At 39.1% G+C, this 24,368-nt stretch overlaps 1 protein-coding gene across 8 annotated transcripts in view; it reads left to right on the plus strand.

Annotated features, from left to right (window-relative positions):
* LIN54 (lin-54 DREAM MuvB core complex component) overlaps positions 1-24,368 on the plus strand; it is a 79,611-nt gene that overhangs the window by 19,686 nt on the left and 35,557 nt on the right. For all 8 annotated transcript variants that reach the window (XM_017675394.3, XM_017675398.3, XM_037021173.2 and 5 more), the window contains one exon: positions 4,039-4,181. In XM_017675394.3, coding sequence (XP_017530883.1) covers positions 4,039-4,181 — 143 coding nt within the window. The remainder of the gene's footprint in view (positions 1-4,038; positions 4,182-24,368) is intronic.

A 24,368-nucleotide genomic window follows, 5' to 3' on the forward strand; every position in this document is an offset into this window, starting at 1 on the left:
CAAATTAGCTTTCCTGTTGAATTGTCTTTTATCACAAGGAGGTTCCATCATCTTCATCTTGTAGTTAATGATCTTTTCAAAGTACATTTAGATTTTTTTTTTACTGAGTTTTGGCCTTCTCAGTGACTGATGTTTTTTTCTCTCTTTTAGTCAAGATAAACTTATGTGATTTTTAACAAAATGTAAATCTGATCTTGTAACATTGCTTAGAATTTTCTTGGCTATATCCATTTCTTATGCATTTCTTGGCTTCAATCCATCAGGATTAAGTTCAAATGCCAATGCTTTCTTAACATTAAAGACAATTATGATCTAATACATACCTTTTTCATTTTCACCTCCAATCAGCTTAGACCTAGTTATTTAACTTATTTTAAGAGATTATAAATGGACCGTGTTTTCTCAGGACTGAGGATCTTGGCATTGTTCCTTTTACCTGGAATGCTTTCTTTGCTCTTCCTAATGGCTAACTCATCCATTTTATCTTTAGATTATCTCTACTTTTCTTAGACATTTCTGACCCCTGCCTAGGTTGAGTTAGGTATCTTCCTCTGACCTTTGCATTTCCATTAAGCTTAATTATACCTACCAAATACTTTAATAAGACTTCTGTTATATTTTACACAGGCTTTTAACTTTTCAATTAGTCACACTGTATTATAATACTTGATGTTCTTGTCTGTCTGCCCTTCTACAATGACAATTTTCTTAATGGAATTTTTTTTGCTTTGTTTCCCATCTATTGTTTTTTAATTAATTAATACGTATTTTTAAAGATTGTAAAATATACATTACATAAAGTTTACTATTTTAGTCATTTTTAATTGGTCTATTCAGTGGCATTAAGTTTATTCACACTATTATGCTACTATCACTGCCATCCATCTCCAGAACTTTTCTCGTCTTACAGAACTGAATCTCTACCCATTGGATAATAAATTCCCATTCCTCCCTTCCTCTCATCCTCTGGCAGAGACTGCATCTCTGTCAATTCAACTACTACATATTTCATATAAATCGAATTACACAGTGATTGTCCTTTTATGACTGGCTGATTTTAGTCAGTATAATGTCCTCATGGTTCATCTATGTTATAGCATGTGTCAGAATTCCTTTCTTTTAAAGTGTAAATAATATTGCATTGTATGTATGTTGAATAAATATGTGTATCATGGAAGCAGTGTAGTGGTATGGAAGGAGCTAGTGGAAAACTTGGCTCTTACATTGATATTTTCTGTGATCTTGGGTAAATATATTACCTGTTCATCTCAGTTATTTCTATAAAATATTGATACCAACCACTTCACAAGACTTCTGAGATGGTTAAATGTTATACAGAGGTCCTTATTATCAGATCTTCCGTGTTACAAGGTTGCTACAGCAGAGTGAACTTCATCAATGCGAAAATACTCACTAATGAATTAATCTCTTACATACTTAATCATCACTCGGATATACTAGTTCCCTGCCCCAGCCTTTCCCGTCTGGAGCCTTCTTGAATATGTGTCTTTTGATTCTTGGAGAACACCTGACAGTAGAGGGCAAATGCTTTGCAAATTGATTTCAAGGTGAAATTGTATAACTTGCATACTTGTTTGAATCTGTCTGTGGAGCTAAGAATAAATAGGGATTTCTAGATTAGATAATCAGGAGAAATGATATCTAGATGAAAAACAAGCCAGCCCCTCAAAAAAAAAAACTTGAATTTTAAAGGACATAGAAGGATTCTTGGGAAAATTGATGGCATCCTGAAATATTTTGGCAGAAGTGACCTTTTACATGCTCATGTTTTACCCATCAAACAATCTCATTGTGCCATTATACAAATTTTCAGAAGTCTCTCCCCCTGCTCAACAGTTCATCCTGAGACTTAGCGTAGTTGTAATTATAAATTGGATTTTTATTAAATATAAGCAAAATAAGTTCAAGCTTTACTTTTAGTTTTCTTTGTTATTTACAATGAAATTTTTGTCCCTTTTTTAAATTGTTTTAAAAGGGCCACTCTAAGTGGCTTTTTTGTAGTATCAGTTATTTTCAGGGATTGAGGAATTTCTGAAATCTATGTAATGCTAATAAATAAGAAATTATAGTAATAACCATAAATGTTGAGCATTTTATAAAACTTTCATTATTGGTAATTTCTTAACATGATGGTTTTTGGGGCTTCAGGCTTATCTCACCCACAGGTTTTGGTTTTGGAAAACAGAACAAACATTACATCAGGTAGGCACAACACTTCAGGGTAGCCTTCTAAAAATTTTTGGTGTACTTTCATTTTGTTTATATAGAATTGACTGACTTAGTTATGATTAAAAAAAACAAGTATTAACTGAAATTCCTTAAGAACTATGTCAGCGAAATAAACGTGACTGTGTACTACAAAGAAATTGAAAAAATTGCGTTTAATATATTTTTAAAATTCATTAATGTCAGGTAAAACTTAATTGACCTTTAAAAAAAGAAATTATTTATACTGTAGCATTGTTAACAGAAAAAACAGCCCAGAAACCCGAAGTGCTAGTTCTCTTTTTTCATCTATAGTGAAAGTCCCTTCTTTATTCTTCTTTTCCTATTTCTCTCTTCCTCCCTCTTTCATCTCTAGTTATATCTATAAGTTAAATCAGAACATCTAAGCAGGGACTTTAGTTATTTACCTTTTTTACTTCCTGGGTGTTTGATTTCCCTGGATTTGATTACCCAGCATCTATTTAGAATGTGATGAAGGAAGGTGTCAACTTTCAACTCAATCCTGTTGAAACAGTCATTTTAGTTGGAAATTTTTATTGTAAATTCTTTCTTAGTGATGAGCTTGAAACTTTTGTTTCTATGCATTAGTGCTGTGCATCTGGTATGATACAGATTATCTCTAATCCTTCATACGCTTGGCTTTCCTGCTGTGATAAACAATCTCCAAATCTCAGCAGATTAAAAAAAAAACCCAAATTTTGTTTTTTTCATACTTCATGATTATCTACATGTCCATTACGGATTAGAAAGGGGACTCTTCTCATCATAGTCTCTCAAGGACCCAGGCTGACAGTGGAGTCCATTCTCAGGTACGACAGAGGAGAGAGCATTGGAAGGGCTTGCACAGGCAATGAATGTTCTGGCCCAGAAATGACAAACATCACTTCTAATAATTTGTTGGCCAGAACTAGTCCTGTGGCCCTTACCTAATTTCAGGAGGTTGGGAGGCAGAGGAAGGCAGCTCTACCATGTGTCCAGAATGGGGGAGAACCAGAGTACTTGGTAAATGGCACTAATGACTATCACACAGTTTTTCAAGAATTTGGAGATGTGTCATGTCTTTGTGTTTCTCACCTGGGAAAAAATTCCTAACACTTCAGCTCAGTGTGATGTGATTTCCAATTCCTTAAGCCATCTGGACACAATGCAGTTTTTCTATGTTCCTGAAGAGTTCCTGAAGAGTATTGTCCAGAAGGGGAACACACGATTCCTGTATTTCTGTTGGAATCTGGCCAGGATGAAATTTTTTTTTCCTTTTCATAGTTTAAAACCAGACAGTATTAAACCAGACAGTGTTCACATTAGTTCAATAACTATCTGTTTTATAGTTGTGGGTTTAAATTGTATCCTGAATTGTTTAACATCAAAGAACAAGATAGCTGTACCCTCTACTGTAAGAGTATAGTAGGGACCAGAGACTGAGGTTTTAAGACTTAGATTCAAGTACTGATTTTCAGGAGCTGTGTTATACAAGGGCATGTTGTTTAGTTGTCCTGAACCTATTCTCTGGTAGACATAACTTAACAGGATTGATGGGAATGTGAGCACAAGTGTTTTCATGGTCTTTATGTAAAGTGGTATGATACTAAGTGTTGCTAAGAAGCATTGTTCTGTTTTATTCTGCTTGGGTTCACCATAGTTGATTAGGGACGTACTCCAGTGTTTAAGTTAATCAGTGGGAACATATGAAATGAACATATATATTACAGTCCTTGTGTGTATAGATAATCCTCACATACATTTTTCTATTATCGAAAAAAACCAAACTGATGTGCTGCCTCTCATTTGCAGGTAGGGTTCTTTCACAGTCTACTCCTGGGACTCCATCAAAGACCATAACAATATCTGAAAGTGGTGTTATTGGATCAACTTTAAATTCTACAACACAGACACCAAATAAAATAGCCATCTCACCTTTGAAATCGCCAAATAAGGTAAAAAAAAATTAGCCACAAATGCCAAATATTGTGGTTAATACCTTTATTTTCTTACTAGTCACTTCAGATACTTCAGTTTTAATGTATTCCCTAAGCAAGTAATAGGCATTCAGTGAATATTGGATTAATTTAGTAGTCAAGGATATATGACAGATAAAAACGTACTCCAAACACATAGGAATCAAGTAATCTTTTTGCTTGCTAAGATGATTTCCATGGCCCACATAAAGGTGGGTAAAACAAAAATCTTTTGAATGAGGTACATTATGAATGTGTTTAGTTCTTCTTCATTTAATATTTGTGCAAAATTACTGCCTTTGGGCAAGTCATTTACACAGTGACTATATAAATATGGAATGTTAAATGCAACTTTCTGGTTTTTTTTAAATACTCTGTGTATTCTGCTTAAGCTTTCTTGGGTTTTATGGAGATCTGAGCTTTTGCTGAGTAACGGAGTACCCAGAATACTAGAAATTGCCTTAAAATGCAGGCAACCATATTACCAGCATATTTATTTTTAAGCTTAAGTATGTACAATTCATTCAGAGCATTTGAAAGCTTTTCATAATTTGTTTTCATTTTAAGGTAGCAAGGTACCTATCATTTACTCTCAGGTCAAGTAAGTAGTATTAGCTCACTTTCCTAAAACATGCAGATGTTTTATACCAGCATAATGTTTTGAATAAGGTATGTTTTAAAGAATACATTCAGGTGGAAAGCCAGTCGTTATTTTTTAAGGTGCCAACCTTGTGATTCTGGAAACATACTGCACTTTATACTTGTCTTTTTCTTAATTTGGTACTGTTCATAAGTAGAACAGACCTTAAACATTTGCCTTAAATTTTTTTTTTAAGTTGAGCTATTGGTTTCTGTTTTAATGAGACTTGAATATAATGTATAAATATGATGTCTCTTGCAGTTTATTAAAATGGAAGTCTACCTGCATAATAATATAGAGAATTATTTACTTAAATGGAATGAATTCAAAAGATATTTGAGTGCTTACTATGTGCTGTGTGATAGGCCCTGGGGATAAAAGCATGAATAAGACAGTTTTTCATTTCAAGTAGTTCTCAGAGAAGTGAGACTTAAACATTAAGAATTGCCCTGCAGAGTCCTAATGGTCACAGGTAGCTTGATGAGTTCTGCTGTGAGTGTCGGGAAGGTCTGTACAATAGAGGCTGTTCTTCAAAGGCCTCAAAGTTGGTTTGGGTCTTAGCTGTGGGTGAACAGAGAAGGCTTCTGGACTGAGGTAATACCTTACACAGAAGTATAAAAGTATGGCCCTTTCAGGGAGCTGTGTTGTTTTGGTAATGTGAGAGCCAAGTGTGCTAAGGTTAAATGGAAGGTCTTGTGACCTTCAGGAAAGTTTGTATTTTATTGTTCTTAAAGACTTTCTGTGGCTTCCTATTGCTTCTAGGACAGTGGTTCTCAACCTTCTTCTCTGCGGGGACCTTTAATAAATACCAATGCCTGGTTCTTATCCCTAGAGCCTGTTTTAATTGGTCTGGAGTTGGCCTGGTATCAGAATTTTTTTAAAGCTCTTTAAGCGACTCTAATGGGTAACCTAGATTAAAAACCTCTGCTTTAGAATAATGAGAGATTTGTGTTTTTTAAGAAGATGACTATGGTGACACTATGGAAGATAGTTTGGAGGAAGGTAAGCCTGCACTCTGGGAGACCATTAGTCTGCGATTCTCAACTTTGGCTACATTTTGGAAGCAAATGGGGACCTCTTGAAGAAACTAATGACTGGGCCCTATCTGACTCCATTTTTAAGTCAATCTTCAGGCTGGGGCCTAGATATTAGTTTTAATATTTTAAAATCCCAAAGTATAGGCCAGGGTAGAGAATTGCTGAGTTAGATTATTATAGTATTTCAAGTTTGAGCTAGACAGTAGCTAAGGGATTAGGGAGGAAGAAAAGTGTCAAAAGAGGTTTAAGACATAATGATTAGACTTTGGGATCTTGGGGTGGGGAAGAATGAAGGATGGCTCATAGATTTCTGACTTAAATAACAGAGTAGATGTGGCACTGTGGACTAATATGGCTGGTATTTGCCTTTACCTGTATACCCGGGGGCATACAAATAAGAACTAGGTTTATTTTTCTCTCACCCCTGACTTTAGCCATGACATGTTGGATCTGCCTTCCCTGCCTCATGACAAGAGGTCATTTTTAACTATAAGGACAGGCTTATTTTGGTGATTAAATTCACACGTATTAGAAGTTTAGTCAAAAGTTTACATCAGTTGAAAACTTTTCCCTTCAACTCAGACTTTATCGTGACTTGTACCATGTAGTGGAGAAGAGGAGTGTGATCTGTTTCTTTACCCTTCTGTCTCTTTCTCTGTTCTGCTTTTGATTTCTGACTGGAAGTAAGATTAGAAAAGACAAGACAAAGTTTTATGTGACTGGTGTCTTGCCGATGGGTTTCAGCCCCAGGCAAGTTTGCTATGGATTCAGTGTGACCAAAGAAATGACAGTAGAATGTTCTTGGGGTGAAAGGATTTATTACCTGGCTTGTTCTGGTGGTAGGTCGAACACTAGCGTCTCTGCCTTCGCCCAGAGCACTGGGCCAAGCTCTCTTTTAGTGCAATAATAGCTTATTGCCTAAAAGTGTGGAAGCAGTAGCCTAGCAACAGGCCAGTTACATCATCAAGTGGTTTAAGTTCACTGAGGATCCTGGCCATAGGAACCCCAACTTGTCCACACTCCACCCCTCCAGGATTCTCACCTTACAGTCTACATGCTTTCAATCTTCCGTAATGGTCCCAGTGCGAGAAAGCTGGAGCACTGTAAACGGATTCCACAACAGCAACAGAGGATAACAACAACTTACAGATAAAAACAAAAATTAAGAAGCAACAAGATTTTGATATGGGTAACAAAAATTATAATAATCCTCAAGCCAGAGGAAGTTCCCAATCCACAAAGACCTTAGGGGCAATAAGACACATGTTTTAATGACACCAACATAGGCAAATCGTCCATCGTGTAGGATGCATGCAAGAGAGTGGTCCTGTGTTATGACTGTATCAGGAACGGGGTCCTGTCCAGGTCTAGTATACCATACTTTTACTCCTTTCCCCATGGGGGTTACTGAAGGGTCTCTTTATAGTGCTACTGGAGGTGCATGCACTGGCCATAATGATAAAAGAAAACTCCCCGGTAAAATGCTCCTACCTTCTGGCCATTCAGGATATACTACTGTGATCTTTGGGGGCCACTCTGCTATTATTTCAGGAATACACAGGAGGCCAGCTTCCAGGCCATGTCCCCAAGGTGCCAGGAAAGCCAGCCATCGTTGGTCCATGTGTCAAAAGGTCCAAGACCACGTTCACTTAATGGAGTCTCCAGGGTTTAGTGCAGTTGGTGCTGGCAGCAAGATATTATTCTGGTGGCCGAACCTCGGCTTCAGTGATTCTTCCTTGGTTTGTACTTGCAGATGTATAGGAGAGACAGCTATATGTGTTAACTTATCTATGGGGCTCAGAGCTCCTTTTCAGGGTTTCTTGTTCAAACACCATAGCACAGTCCATAAGTGGACTGACCATCCCTGCAGACTATTGGTATCTGACTTTAGTCCAGATTTTAACAAGCCATTGTGCCTCTCTATCATGCTTGCTGCAGTATGATTGTATGGCACATGAAACTTCCATTTGATTCCCAACTGTCACACCCATTCTTGCAGTGTATGTCCAGTAAAATGGGTGCTCTGATCACTGTCAATTACCTGTGGTCAGCCATAGGCAGCAAAGAGACACTCCAGGCCTCTTTTGTGCTGTTGCTGTCATTTGTCTCCATATATTGCTTGATCTCTATTTTAATTTGGTCATTGGTCCATTGATTATTTAGGAGCATGTTGTTAAGCCTCCATGTGTTTGTGAGCCTTTTTGTTTTCTTTGTACAGTATATTTCTAGTTTTATACCTTTGTGGTCTGAGAAGTTGGTTGGTAAAATTTCAATCTTTTTGAATTTACTGAGGCTCTTTTTGTGGCCTAGTATGTGATCTATTCTGGAAAATGTTCCATGTGCACTTGAGAAGAATGTGTATCCTGCTGCTTTTGGGTGTAGAGTTCTATAGATGTCTATTAGGTCCATCTGTTCTAGTGTGTTGTTCAGTGCCTCTGTGTCCTTACTTTCTGTCTGGTGGATGATCTGTCCGTTGAAGTGAGTGGTGTGTTGAAGTCTCCTAGAATGAATGCATTGCATTCTATTTCCTCCTTTAATTCTGTTAGCATTTGTTTCACATACGTTGGTGCTCATGTATTGGATGCATATATATTTATAATGGTTATATCCCCTTGTTGGACTGAGCCCTCTATCATTATGCAATGTACTTCTTTATCTCTTGTTACTTTCTTTGTTTTGAAGTCTATTTTGTCTGATACTAGTACTGCAACACCTGCTTTTTTCTCCTTGTTGTTTGCATGAAATATCTTTTTCCATCCCTTGACTTTTAGTCTGTGCATGTCTTTGGGTTTGAGGTGAGTCTCTTGTAAGCAGCATATAGATGGGTCTTGCTTTTTTATCCATTCTATTACTCTGTGTCTTTTGATAGGTGCATTCAGTCCATTTACATTTAGGGTGATTATTGAAAGATATGTACCTATTGCTATTGCAGGGTTTAGATTCGTGGTTACCAAAGGTTCAAGGTTAGCTTCTTTACTATCTTCCTGTCTAACTTAGCTCGCTTATTGAGCTATTATAAACACATTCTGATGATTCTTTATTTCTCTCCCTTCTTATTCCTCCTCCTCCATTCTTTATATGTTAGGTGCTTTAATCTGCACTCTTTTGTGTTTCCTTTGACTGCTTTTGTGCATAGTTGATTTTATATTTTGTGTTTAGTTAGTATTTGGTTGGTCTGCTTTCTTTGGTGTTGTTTTATTTTCTCTGGTGACATCTATTTAGCCTTAGGAGTGCTTCCATCTAGAGCAGTCCCTTTAAAATATCCTATAAAGGTGGTTTGTGGGGGGCACATTCCCTCAATTTTTGCTAATCTGGGAATTGTTTAATCCCTCCTTCATATTTAAATGGTAATCATGCTGGATACAGTAACTTTGGTTCAAGGCCCTTCTGTTTCATTGCATTAAATATATCATGCCATTCTCTTCTGGCCTGTAAGGTTTCTGTTGAGAAGTCTGATGATAGCCTGATGGTTTTCCTTTGTAGGTGACCTTTTTTCTCTCTCTGGCTGCCTTTAATACTCTGTCTTTATCTTTGATCTTTGCCATTTTAATTATTATGTGTCTTATTGTTGTCCTCCTTGGGTCCCTTGTGTTGGGAGTTCTGTGGGCTTTTGTGGTCTGAGAGACTATTTCCTTCCCCAGTTTGAGGAAGTTTTCAGCAATTATTTCTTCAAAGACACTTTCCCTTTCTCTCTCTCTTCTTCTGGTACCCCTATAATGTGAATATTTTTCCATTTGAATTGGTCACACAGTTCTCTTAATATTCTTTCATTCCTGGAGATCCTTTTATTTCTCTCTTCCTCAGCTTCTCTGTATTCCTGTTCTCTGATTTGTATTCCATTAACGGCCTCTTGCACCTCATCCAGGCTGCTTTTAAGTCCTTCCAGAGATTGTTTTATTTCTGTGTTCTCCCTCCCAGCTTGATCCTTTAGCTCTTGCATATTTCTTTGCAGGTCCATCAGCATGGTTATAACCTTTATTTTGAATTCTTTTTCAGGAAGATTGGTTAAATCTATCTCCCCAGGGCCTCTCTCAGGGGTTGTCTGGGTGATTATGGACTGGACCAAATTCTTCTGCCTTTTCATGGCGATAGAGTTAGTCTTAGGCAGGTAGTGCGTATGTTAGCTGGGAGAACAAATTCCATTCCTGCTTGCTGGTTGCTCTGCCCTTCCCCACACACCAGAGCAGCCTTCGGGGTAGCCCAGAGCCCTGTGGGGAGAAGCAGGCATACCAGGTGTGCTCTCCTGCTAGAATAGCGCCCCTTCGTACCCTGCCCCAGTGAGCTGTGGGCCGGCGGCAGCCCCAGGTCTGGCTTGGGCGGCTGTGCACTGAGAGGAAGCTCTGAGCAGCTGCTGTGGGTGCAGCCACTCCCAGGCTGCTCTGCCGGGGCCGCGCATGAGGGGGAATGTACGGCAGGCTGCTTATTGCCGTGAGGGGCTTCAGGGCACTCCAGGCCTTTTTTGGTTGTCTGCTGGTCTGCACAACGTGTAGGAAAAGCAACCAGAAGTCTAGTAGTTGTGTTCACACAAGGCATGGCATACTGATATCCTTCTGACACAGGTAGAGGCCCAATACAGTCTATCTGCCACCTGACGAGGGGTATAGGCCCCTTAGCTATTGTCCCATGTTGCTGAGGAACTCGATGTAAGTCCCTTTTAGAGCATACGACACACTTTTGCTGGGCTCGACTAACTTCTTCAAAGGTCAAAGGCAAGCCCCATCAACGGGCTACAGCTCACATTGTCTTTTGCCGTATATGCAACAAATGCTGATGTAACCATTGAGCTATATCAGAGGCAGGCTTTCCTTCTAAACAACGTATCTGGGCCAATTTATCTGCTTCATCATTTCCTGGGGATGCCAATGGCAAATGACCTGTCACGTGATATACTGTAATTGTTTTAGTCTGACCACAGGCCCATAAGTCTTGCCACAATTCTTGCCCCCAAAGAGGTTGGTGACCAACCAGCCAGTTGGCATGGCACCAGGTTGGTAGACACAAAGTCAAGCTCCGATAGACAGCCCAGCTGTCAGTGCAGACAACTATAGGGGAGGGTCCTGGTTGATCACAAGCCACATAGCCGGCAACTCTGCGCATTGACTGGTCTTCCCCTCACCCTCTTCCATCCATATTGTCTCAGTCTTAGGATGGAAAGCTACAGCCCTCCATTTTGGGAGCTGCCCATGACTGGAGCCGTCTGTGGACCATGCATCTTCAGGAATAAGGGCTCTTCCCTCCCGATGAGGACTCTCTGCTACTAATGGTTGTAAAGTAAATTCTTCCTGCTTTTCACTAGTATATGTCACCGCCCCCAATAAGCATTGGAGTTCTTCACTCAAGGGGCTACTAGGGAGGGCACTATGCTGCTGTAGGTATGCATACCACTTGGCCAGTGTGGGTGTTTGTGCCACACCATTCCTTGGCTTTTGGGTCCAGTCTCTTACCCACCCAAAGATGGAATAGGTGGTTACCTTTATTGGCGCTATTCCACTGATGGGTTCTGTAGTCAGCAAGGCATGATACATAGCAGCCAGTCTTTTTTCTGTCAAAGTGTATTGTAATTCTCCCCCTTTCCAGAATTGTGACCAGAATCCAACAGGTTGGCAAGTTCATTCAAGCCCCTTGCAGAGACCCCAGCCATAACCATCTTCGGTGACATGAACATCCAGCTCACAGGGCCTTGAAGGGTCTATTACACTCAAGGCCTGCACGGCCTTGACTGCCCGTTTGGTGTAGTAAAGGCAGATGCACACGTCGCATCCCAGTCCCACCTGACGCCCTTTCATACCAACCGGTATAAGGGCTTCAGAATTTGTGCAAAGTGTGGGATAAACACTCTCCAGTAGCCTAGAAGACCCAAAAACTCCTGTAAAAATGCTACAGTTGTAAGGGTAGGAAAGGCCTGGACGTTATCTATAACTGCTTCTGGTGTAACTTTGTTCTTACCTGACCAGACAACCCCTAAGAATTTGACAGACAAACCAGGTCCCTGAACCTTGGTACTGTTCACAGCCCATCCTTTCTCCTGTAGATGTTGCAGCAGTCTAGATGCTGCATCTTCTAGATCTGAAAGAGAATTGGATGTGAGCATGACATCATCAATATAATGGTACAGTTGCACTGTTGGTGGTTTCTCCCATGTAGCCAAGTCCTGAGCTACAAGTCCATGACAGATGGTGGGGCTGTGGAGGTATCCCTGTGGGAGGACAGTGAAAGTCCATTGCCGTCCTTCCCACGTGAAGGCAAACTGTTCCTGACCTTCCTTCTCAATGTTGATGGAAAAGAAGGCATTAGCAAGATTACCACATAATGGTATATTCCTAGTTTGTGGCTGAGGGTACCCATCAGGTCTGTAATAGAGGGGATAGCAGCATGCATAGGGGGTATGACTTTATTCAGTTCTCTGTAATCCACAGTCATATGCCAGGAGCCATCTGGCTTTTTTACTGGCCACACTGGTGAGTTGGAAAGACTATGGGTGGGCTTTATAATGTCCACCTTTTCCAGTTCCTGGAGGGTTTCTCCAATTTATTTATGCTCTCCAGGCAGTTTGTATTGTTTGGTGTTAGTCACTCACCGAGGCATAGACAAAGCTATGGGCAGGGGCCCAGCATGTCTCCTCAGAACTGCCTTCACCACACATACTCTCAGTTTGAACTCACCTGCAGTAGTCTGCAACCATAGACCCTGCAGGATATCAATCCCCAAAATATACTCAGGGATGGGCAAGATATATACAGTATACTCTTTTGTGGGTAGATGCCCTATTCCCAAAGGGATGTGGGCTTTTTTCACTCTGATAGCCTTACTCTCGTGTCTGTCTATGATAGTGGGTGTCCCGGGGAATTGCTCAGGGTTACCATGAATCAGTGAACATTTAGCCCCTGTGTCCACCAGAGCCAGGACACATTGTATGTTTACTGGTGACCAATATATAGCTATTTCAACATGTGGCCTCCAGTCCCACCCCGGTCCCTCAGGGCCGATACATCGACCTTCCCCTCAGGTGAACCATGTTTCCCAATCATCTTCCTGTGTTGGCTCGAGTGAGGTTGACTCGCTCTCCAGCAGGAAGTCTTGCAGTAACACAGGCCGGACTCGTGGCTCTGTCTCTGACCTCTGTGTCTTTGGTCTTAATGGCTGGAACTGCTGCTCTGGTTTCAGCTGTTGCCATAGCTCCAGTAAGATCCTATTTGACTTCACGTCTTAATTTCCTTTCATCTGCTCCTGCCTTTTCAAATCAACCCACATCTGGGTCCTCACGACCTTGATGTGGCCCTTTAAATTCTTCCTTTGAGAAGCAGAATGTATTTCCTTTTGTGCTTGAGCCTGAGTATAGGGGTGGAGCAGAGTGCTCCACGACCTGGGGAGGGGACTGCGCCTCTCCTTGGGAAACCCTCAGCTGCTGTGTCTTTATTTTCTTTACAACCACTGGGTGTGCTTTCAGTAGAGGAGGGGTCAGTGCCCCTGGCACCACCCCTTCATCCTTCCCCAGCTCCTCCATTTCCAGGGCTGATGACACCTTTCTCTCCCCTCCCCCAAGTGCCTCCTCTGCTACATCCTTTACCTTTTCTACAGTGCTTTACAGTAGTGCCAGCTCAGTCTTCAGCAGCTCTCTTACCTTCACCTCATTGCTTCGCAGCTGATGTTCTTGTGCCACCTCCACCTCTGCTTCCCTGAAGAGTCATCTTTTTCCTTTATGGCCTTTTCCTCCTTCAGACCACCTGGCAGTGCTGCTGTCTTGTTCTGTAAGAAATCTTTTACCTCTTCAACGGCACCTCTCTGCCAGCATTCTCGTGCTGCCCCCTCTCGTATCAATGCCATTTCCTTCTTCAGGGAATCTGCAGCAGTTTGCAGCTTGCGTTCTCATGCTGCCATTTCTTGGGTCTTTTTCAGGAGCATGTCATTCTCATCTGTAGATTTTCTTAATACTGTGAGAAGCAGCCAACCCACAGTCCCCACTGCCTCACAGGTACTCCGTCTCTCAAAAGACCTACTTACTATACCAAGGGCTACCCCTACTGCCTCAGGTATCACCTCCACTTGCCTCTGGTCCTGGGGTGTGGCCCAGCCCTCTAGGAGGCAAACCACCTCAGACCACTACCCATTCGGGAACAGTTCACTATCTCCCCATTCAAAGGGGCAGCCCACTGAAGCACCCCTCCCATAAGGGCCGCCTATCTCTTTCCTTGGTCAACAATGAATCCTGCCAACTACACCAGTTGTCTTGCGAATGGGTTTCAGCCCCAGGCAAGTTCACTACGGATTCAGTGTGAGCAAGGAAATGACAGTAGAATGCTCTTGGGGTGAAACGGTTTATTACTGGGCTTGTTCTCTGAGCAGTAGGTTGAGCACTAGCATCTCTGCCTCTGCCCAGAGCACTGGGCCAAGCTCTCTATATAGTGCAATAATACCTTATTGCCTACAGATGTGGAAGCAGTAGCCTAGCAACAGGCCAGTTAAATCATCAAGGGGTTTAAGTTTCAGTGAGGATCCTGGCCATAGGAACCCCAACTTCCCCACACTGCAAGTATTATTCTTCAGGTGCTAGTGCCCTCTGTGTGGCACATGAACAAGTGTGGACTTTTATCACACTTGTACATTTAAGAAGATTTTTGGAGGCCCTTGTGGTTATGTCCATGTTGCCCAGTTCCCTGTCATCAGTATGCTGCACATTCCAGCTACATTTGTCAGTCTCCTCCTGGCTCTCTTTTGCCTCTTGTCATCCATGCTTCACCCTGTTACTTCTGAGTGCCCTTACTCTGGAGGCACATGCTCCATCAAGATGTATTAGCCTTTCTACAACATCTATTTGATTAATGGGAAACCTAGGGACCTCAGTAGTAGAAGTAGAAGACCTCAGTCCTCTGTGTCCTTCCTCTACCATTTCGACAGCTTCATCAAACCTCTTGCTTTCAGAATTCCCCTGGCTGGTACCAGTTTCTATGTTCATATATCCCCTAACTCCTAGGGGTATGTGTCAGGTTCTCCCAAGAACTCTTTCACTGCATTCAATTCTGACAGCTACACCAAGATGGGCTTAAGAGTTTCTTTATCTCAAAATGTTGTCAGCTAAAGATTCAGATGTCATTTTTCCTTTCTTATCATTGTCACCCAGTGTGTCCCAGAAATTTTCTTGGAGAACCCCTGCCTTTGTTTTCACTGAGTTATAAAACTCTAGCATTCTGTGTTTATGAGTTCACTTCTATTTCTAATCTCTTTTGTATCATTTGCAATAGGCAAATGATATTAACAGCCTCAAGGCTATCTTTTAGTGGTTCTAGCATGGATGTCTATCCTTTTTTAGATTGTGGGGAGGTTTATCATTTGTAGTTCTCGGTTTTGGAGGCCTCACTTCAGCCACATTTCAGATAGTAGAAAATATCTAATTATCATCTTATAACAAGAGAGGTAATATAGAAGGAATAGCTTATTCCGGCAAGTGCAAATTGTTTAGTTCTTGAGGTGTTTGTCTTTGAAGTCCCCACTGATTACCTAGAGGAGGATTTTCATTTGGAAACTGAATGTTAGCAGTGGCTACAACTATGTGTATGGGTGAAATCAGCCAGGGAGCATGAGATTGTTCACAGAGTGAAATGAAAAGCAGGACTGAACTGCAGAATATTAGTAGCAGAAAAGGGCCAGTGGAAGACAAGAAATGGTAAGAGTGGTTATAGGAGAAACTAAAAAAAGTAGGAATGGGGGATGCTTTCAAGAATGATACTGGACTACAATTTCAAATGTCAACTAGGAAAGAATAAGAATTTACTTGGGATCTATTTGCTCCGATTGTCAGAGTGGTTCAGGCATTACCCCCACCCTTCCTTACCTGTTAACACTCATGATCTGACCACCAACTGCTGTGATTCTGCCAGGACTTCTCTCATCATTTATCCCTGTTTATATTGGGTACCATCAAATGCCAAGACTCCTCCATCACCTTTCTTCTCCCACATCTAATCTCCTTGAGGCTGTTAATACCTTCTGTCCCCTTTCCCACCCATTCCCAGCTCTTGAAATCCTTTCACTGCCCTCTCTGGAGTTCATAATAAAAATAATCCCCTAAATCCTCAAGCTCTTCACTGAATGTTCCTTTTATTATATTACTCTAATGGATACCTGGCGCTCTCCAAAGATACTGCTTTCCCTGCAGACTTCTTTATGTGATGGCTGTTTTTCTCCTTCAACCCTTATACCACCGAAACTGAAAGTGGGGGTGGAGAGGATGAGTGTCTTCCTCACTTCTCACTACTGTCTGCAGACTGTTCTCATTCTCTTCCCCATCTTTGAAACCAATGTTACCAGCATTGTTGTGGGATACTGGGTATATCTAATGTTTTCTCATTTTACTTGGTATTATAGTTGTCTCTTGTTGTAGGACAGAGTTCTTCCATTGTATTTATTTCTGAAGTAATCCTCAGTTTCCTTAGTATTAGACATGCAAATAAGTATTGAACCAATGAAAATGTGATCCTGCATGGTTTATTTTCTTATTTTAGATTTTAGCAATGTTGTTATCCTCTGCTTTCTGACATTTAATGTGTCTTTTGTCCTATAATCTTATTCTGACCTTTTACTGTTATTTTTGTCATGGCATGTATTTAGGTTTATTTCAGAAATACAATGTGGTTTAACATTGATAGGAAAAAGAACAATTATGTGAATATATACAGTACATCTCAACACATGCAGAAAATTCCTGATAGAGGCCAACTTGCATTTTGGTTAAAAAAACTTGAAATGATAAATATAGGTTACTTTCATAATGAGGAAAAATATATTAACCATATAATGGTGCAGTGTTGAAGGGGCATACCCGCTTTTGACACCTGTTCAATTCTGCTGCAGTTTGAGTTAATGCAGTATTGCAAGAAAAAGAAATAAATGGTATAGGGTTTCAGAAGAAAGTAAAAAATTGTCACAGTTTACATATTACATTATTATATACATGTAAAATTTAAGATTCTGCTATTGAGCTATTAAAATTAATGAATAGTTTTAGCAAGATTATTAGATACATGGTCAGTATTTAAAAATCAGTATTTCTAGACCTTTTACATTTAATTTAATTGTTGATATGGTTGAATTTAAATCTTATAATTTACTAGTTATTTTCTCTTTGTCCCACTTTTTCTTCTTCTCTCTAACTCTGTTTATTTACTTTTATTGAAGTATAGTTGATATACAATCTTATATTGGTTTCAAATATACAACACAGTGGTTCAACAGTTACCAATATTATTAAATCCTCACCTTAACTAGTGCAGTTATTATCTGTCAACATAGCAAGATGTTATAGAATCAGTGAGTATATTCTCCATGCTGTACTACCATCCCTGTGACCAGCTTAAATTGCGATTGAGAATTTTTAGCTGCCTTTACCCCCTCATTCTCCCTACCCACACACTCTAACCTCTGCCCTGTGGTAACCACCAATCACTTTTTAGTGTCTGAGTCTGCTGCTATTTTGTTCCTTTTTTTTTGTTTTTGTTTTTGTTTTTATATTCCACAGATCATATGGTGTTTGTCTTTCTCTGTCTGGCTTATTCATTTAGCATAATACCCTCTAGATCCATCCATGTTTTGGCAAATAGCAGGATTTCTTTTTATGGCTGAATAATGGTCCATTTTATATATGTACCAGATCTTTTTTTATTTTTTCTTTATTTTTGTTAAGGTATCATTGATATACAATCTTATGTTCAGGTTTCACATGAGCAACATCATATCTTCTTTATCTACTCATCAATTAATGGACCCTTGGGTGCATCCATATCTTGGCTATTATAAATAATGTGGCAATAAACATAGGGGTGCATGTACCTTTTCAAATTAGGGGCTTTGTTTTCTTCAGGTAAATTGCTAGAGGAGTGAAATGAAGGGTTCTATGGTATTTCTATTAGTTTTTTTGAGGAACTTCCATACTGCTTTCCACAGTGGCTGTACTAATATACATTCCCACCAAGAGTGTAGGCATGTTCCCTCTCTTTAACTCTTTTTTTGCCTTTTTGGTGAGTTGAATAATTTTTTTTTCCTATTTTATCTCTACTGTTGGCTTGTAATAGTCTAAATTCTTTTTTTATTTACTGGTTGCTCTAGAATCTTATTGTATTTTTTTATTTCTAGCATTTCTGTCGCCTCTTTCTTATTGGTGCCATGTTTGCTGCAGTTCCCCTCTGTTCATTGTGTGTTTTCTTTGTTGCTCACTAGGTCTGTTAACATATTAATCATAGTTATTTTAAAGTCCTTATCTCATGGTTGCAACATCTAGGTCATCTCTGAGTCTGCCTCTCATTTTATCACTAGAATGGCCATCTGGATTTATTTTAAAATTTCTGGATATTTACATTCAGGGTGGTAAAACCATATTCTATTAAAGGCAGGTGACTTTGCACAAAGATTGAAGTCAGGCTGTTCATTCATGTCAAATCTGATCAGAAAGACTTCAGGATAGTTGATCTTTTGGATAACTAAAGTTCAAGAAAGGTAAAGGTTGCAGAGCTTAGGTTCTGGAAAAGTAGATCAAATAAATGAGGGTTAGGAACCTCAAAACCCTTTCTTTCCCACTAATTTGGCCTCAAAATAAGTAAATGTCCCTAAAATGTAAAGCCTGGTCACATTTTATGTAATGTTGATAGGTACTTTTATTCCTCTTAATCTCTTTATGATGAACATGAATATGGACATCTTTGAATACATCTTAACACTTGTCAGTTTTGCTCTCCTACACAGGGGAGTGCTCTTACTTTTTGCCTTTATTTAGCAAATAAATCTTTCCTATTTGCCTAGCCTGTTGTTAGTTACTGAATCATCACATAGACATTTAGAATGCAGATGGTAGATTCCCAGGTAAGGGCTTCTGAGGGTAAGCTATGTTCAGATGGTTTAAGAAAAAATCCTAACTTCTCTGTTTTCTATGACAAGTATAACTTCTTGAACTCTTTCTACTTTCTTCCTACTTTAGCTTGGGTAGAATTCTATGGAACTTTTATAAACTTCAGAGTCAACATTTTACTGTAGTTGCTTTACCATTAATCTGTTCATCTCTCCACCCATTAATCATTTTATTTTAAAAATGCATTTCCCAGAAATTTGCATGTGTTGAATATACTTCTTCCCAAATACTCAAGTACCATTGCCTAAAATTCATGATTTGTTAAGAGGGTATTTTTCCTTTTTAGGTAAAATTTACATATCCTGAAATATGTGAATCTTAACAGTACCACTGGGTGAACTCAGATAAAATGCATACATCTATGCCACCCAAACCTCTGTTAGAAAAAGAACATTATGATCACTTTAGGAAGTTAATGAAACTGTTTTTTCCATTTCCAGATATATCAGTATAAACCAGGCACCTATCATTTGGTAGATTTTGGTATAAAGCCTTTTGACATATTTCCTAGAAATTAAGAAACAAATGACTGCAGATTATTAAAAGTTCTTTACTTGTAAAGAAAAGTTCATGTAAGTTCCACTTCTTTTCTTTCTACTAAACTGAAGGGAGAGTTAAGTAGTTTGATGGTAGAACATAATGTGAGTTACAGTATAAAACTCAAAAGGAATTAAAAATATTAATCTATATTATTATAATGTTCATCTGTTCATATGTACTTATTTGTCAAAGTGTTTTTCAGTGTTTATATTTATTAAAAAATAAGAATACAGTTGGTGCCATACACTCACTCTAGCAATATGTAATATTCATCTATGGATACAGTAAGTAATCTTTAAAAATGAGTCCCATCATCCATTTTATTAAGAGAGACATTCCAGCAAAATCTTTTTATATTGTGATAGTCACAATTTATAATATATCTGTTTAAGTGCATACAATAATTATATTAACTTGATGAAATTATTTGACACTTAGAGATTTACATAGGGTAATAAATAATGCTTGTAAAATTTAAATTTATGTACATCTTTTAGAGAATTATGATAAAAAAATTTCAAGCATAAAAACATCACAGTAAAGTAAAATTTTTAGAGGACAGGGAATTCAAATACAAGTTCACAGAGGAAAAGGAATAATACAAATTTCTGACTGCTAAAGGATGGTTTATTTGTATTTTAAAAACTAATTGGAGTGGATTTTCTCAAAATGGCAGCATGAGTAGGGCAGTGGAAATCTCCTCCCAAAACCATATATGTTTTGCAAGTACAGCAAATACAACTATTCCTAAAACAGAGACCAGAAGACACAGTACAATATCCAAACAGCATCTACATCTGTGAGAACTCAGCATCTCATGAAAAGGGTAAGATACACAGCCATGACCCGGTGGGACCTGAGCACTTCCCTGACCCCACCTCACCGGCGAAAAGAAAAGAATCAGAGTGGGAAGGGAGTGGAGGCACAGGACTGCTAAATAACCAACCCCAGTAACCTGTACCAGGGGCACAGACACACATTGCATGGTGTACTGGATATTAAAGAAATGGAAAATTAAAATGCAAGACTGAGATTGCAAACAGGTCCCCACAGCCAGCTGCCCTGGGACAGAAGAAAAGTGGGTGCTTTAAAAGTCTTAAAGGGACAAGGATTTAACAGGTGGACAAAATCGTCCTGGCACACTCAGCCCAACAGGCAGGGAATTTTAAGGAACTTCAGGCGCCCCAATCCCCCAGGTGGCAATGCAGCTTCAAAGCCCCTCATGGCGATAGGCAGCCTGCCGTTCATTCCCCCCTGCTGGCACTGCAAGCAAACCGGCTGACTCGTCATTGCTGTGGACCAGCCAGGAGCAGCCTCTCCCACAGCAACCACACAGTCTTCTCCCAGGATGTGGCATGATATATTTAATGCAATGAAACAGAAGGGCCTTGAACCAAGGTTACTGTATCCAGCACGATTATCATTTAAATATGAAGGAGGGATTAAACAATTCCAAGATGTGCCCCCCACAAACCACCTCTATAGGATATTTTAAAGGAACTGCTCTAGATGGAAGCACTCCTAAGGCTAAGTAGATGTCACTAGAGAAAATAAAATCACAGCAAACAAAGCAGACCAACCGAATACTAACCAAAGGCAAAAAATAAAATCATCTATCTACAAAAGCAGTCAAGGGAAACACAAAAGAGTGCAGAATAAAACACCAAACAAATAAAGAGTGGAGAAGGAAGAATACAAAGGGAGTGAAATAAAGAATCATCAGACTGTTTATAATAGCGTAATTAGTGAATTCAAGATAGATGGTTACATAGTAAAGAAGCTACCCTTGAACCTTTGGTAACCACGAATCAAAAGCCTGCAATGGCAATAAGTACATACCTATCAGTAATCATCCTAAATGTAAGTGGACTGAATGCACCAATCATAAAAAACAGACTAATAGAATGGATAAAAAAAGCAAGACCAATCTATATGCTGCTTACAAGAGACTCACCTCAAACCTAAAGACACACACAGACTAAAAGTGAAAGGATGGAAAAAGATATTTCATGCAAACCATAGGGAGAAAAAAGCAGGTGTTGCCATACTTACATCAGACAAAAATAGACTTCAAAACAAAGAAAGTAACAAGAGATAAAGAAGGACATTGCATAATGATGAAGGGGTCAGTCCAACGAGAGGATATAACCATTATAAACATCTATGCACCCAACACAGGAGCACCGACATATATGAAACAAATCATAACACAATTAAAGGAGGAAATAGAATCCAATGCATTCATTCTAGGAGACTTCAGCACACCACTCACTCCAAAGGACAGATCCACCAGACAGAAAATAAGTAAAGACACAGAGGCACTGAACAACACACTAGAACAGAGGAACCTAACAGACATCTACAGAACTCTCAACCTAAAACCAGCAGGATACACATTCTTCTCAAGTGCACATGGAACATTTTCCAGAATAGACTACATACTAGCCACAGAAAGAGCCTCAGTAAATTTAAAATGATTGAAATTTTATGAACCAACTTCTGAGATCACAAAGGTATAAAACTAGAAATATACTGTACAAAGAAAACAAAAAGGCTCACAAACACATGGCTTAACAACATGCTCCTAAATAATCAATGGATCAATGACCAAATTAAAACAGAGATCAAACAATGTATGGAGACAAATGACAACAACAGCACAAAGCCCCAACTTCTGTGGGATGCAGCAAAGGCAGTTCTAAGAGGAAAGTATGTACAAATCCAGTCTTGTTTAAAGAAGAAAGAACAATCCCAAATGAATAATTTAAAGTCACAATTATTGAAACTGGAAAAAGAAGCACAAATGAGTCCCAAAGTCAGTAGAAGAAGGGAAATAATAAGAATCAGAGAAGAAATAAATAAAACTGAGAAGAATAAAAAATCAATGAAACCAACAGCTGGTTCTTTGAGAAAATAAACAAAATAGATAAACTCCTAGCCAGACTTATTAAGAGAAAAAAGAGAATCTACACACATAAACAGTATCAGAAATGAGAATCACGATGGACGCCACAGAAATACAAAGAATTATTAGAGAATACTATGAAAATCTATATGCTAACAAGCTGCAAAACCTTGAAGAAATGGACAACTTCCTAGAAAAATACAACTTTCCAAGACTAACCAAGGAAGGAATGAAATCTAAACAGACCAATTATCAGGAACGAAATTGAAGTGGTAATCAAAAAACTACCCAAGAACAAAACCCCCGGTCCAGATGGATTTACCACTGAATTTTATCAGACATTTATGGTAGACATAATACCCATTCTCCTTAAAGTTTTCCAAAAAATAGAAGAGGAGGGAATACTTCCAAATTCATCCTAAGAGGCCAACATCACCCTAATACCAAAACCAGGCAAAGACCCCACAAAAAAAGAAAATTACAGACCAGTATCCCTGATGAAGATAGATGCAAAAATATTCAACAAATTATTAGCAAATTAAATTCAAAAATAAATCAATAGGATCATACACCACGACCAAGTGGGATTCATCCCAGGGGTGCAACGATGGTACAACATTCAAAAATCCATCAACATCATCCACTGCATCAACAAAAAGAAGGACAAAAACCACATGATCATCTCCATAGATGCTGAAAAAGCATTTGACAAAATTCAACATTCATTCATGATAAAAACTCTCAACAAAAGGGGTACAGAGTGCAAGTACTTCAACATAATAAAGGCCATATATGACAAACCCACAACCAACATCATACTGGACAGTGAGAAGCTGAAAGCTTTTCCCCTAAGATAGGTAACAATACAAGGATGCCCACTCTCCCCACTGTTATTCAACATAGTACTGGAGGTCCTAGCCACGGCAATCAGACAACACAAAGAAATACAAGGCATCCAGATTGGTAAAGAAGAAGTGAAACTGTCACTATTTGCAGATGACATGATATTGTACATAAAAAACCCTAAAGAATCCACTTCAAAACTACTAGTACTAATATCTGAATTCAGCAAAGTTGTGGGATACAAAATTAACACACAGAAATCTGTTGTATTCCTATACACTAACGATGAACTAGCAGAAAGCAAAATCAGGAAAAGGATTCCTTTCACAATTGCATCAGAAAGAATAAAATACCTAGGAAAAACCTAACCAAGGAAGTGAAAGACCTATACCCTGAAAACTACAAGACACTCGTAAGAGAAATTAAAGAGAGGACACTAACAAATGGAAACTCATCCTATGCTCTTGGCTAGGAAGAATTAATATTGTCAAAATTGCCATCCTGCCTAAAGGAATCTACAGATTCAATGCAATCCGTATCAACATACCAACAGCATACTTCAATGAACTGGAACAAATAGTTCTAAAACTCATTTGGAACCACAAAAGACCCTGAACAGCCAAAGCAATCCTGAGAAGGAAGAATAAAGCAGGGGGAAATCTCGCTTCCCAACTTAAAGCTCTTCTACAAAGTCACAGAAATCAAGACAATTTGGTACTGGCACAAGAACAGAACCACTGAGCAGTGGAACAAAATAGAGAGCCCAGATATTAACCCAAACATATATGGTCAATTAATATACAATAAAGGAGCCATGGATATTCAATGGGGAAATGACAGCCCCTTTAACAGCTGGTGTTGGCAAAACTGGATAGCTTCATATAAGAGAATGAAACCAAATCATTATCTAACCCCATACACAAAAGTAAATTTGAAATGGATCAAAGACCTGAATGTAAGTTATGAAACCATAAACCCTTCAAAGAAAACATAGGCAAAAATCTCTTGAACATAAACATGAGCAACTTCTTCATGAACATATCTCCCCAGGCAAGGGAAACAAAAGCAAAAATGAGCAAGTGGGAGTATATCAAGCTGAAAAGCTTCTGTACAGCAAAGGACACCATCAATTGAACAAAAAGCATCCTACAGTATGGGAGAATATATTCATAAATGACATATCCGATAAACGGTTGACATCCAAAATATATAAAGAGCTCACGAACCTCAACAAACAAAAAGCAAATAATCCAATTAAGAAATGGGCAGAGGAGCTGAACAGACAGTTTTCCAAAGAAGAAATTCA

Source organism: Manis javanica, chromosome 5 (assembly GCF_040802235.1).
Source record: "Manis javanica isolate MJ-LG chromosome 5, MJ_LKY, whole genome shotgun sequence".
In the NCBI taxonomy this organism is placed as follows: Eukaryota; Metazoa; Chordata; class Mammalia; order Pholidota; family Manidae; genus Manis; species Manis javanica.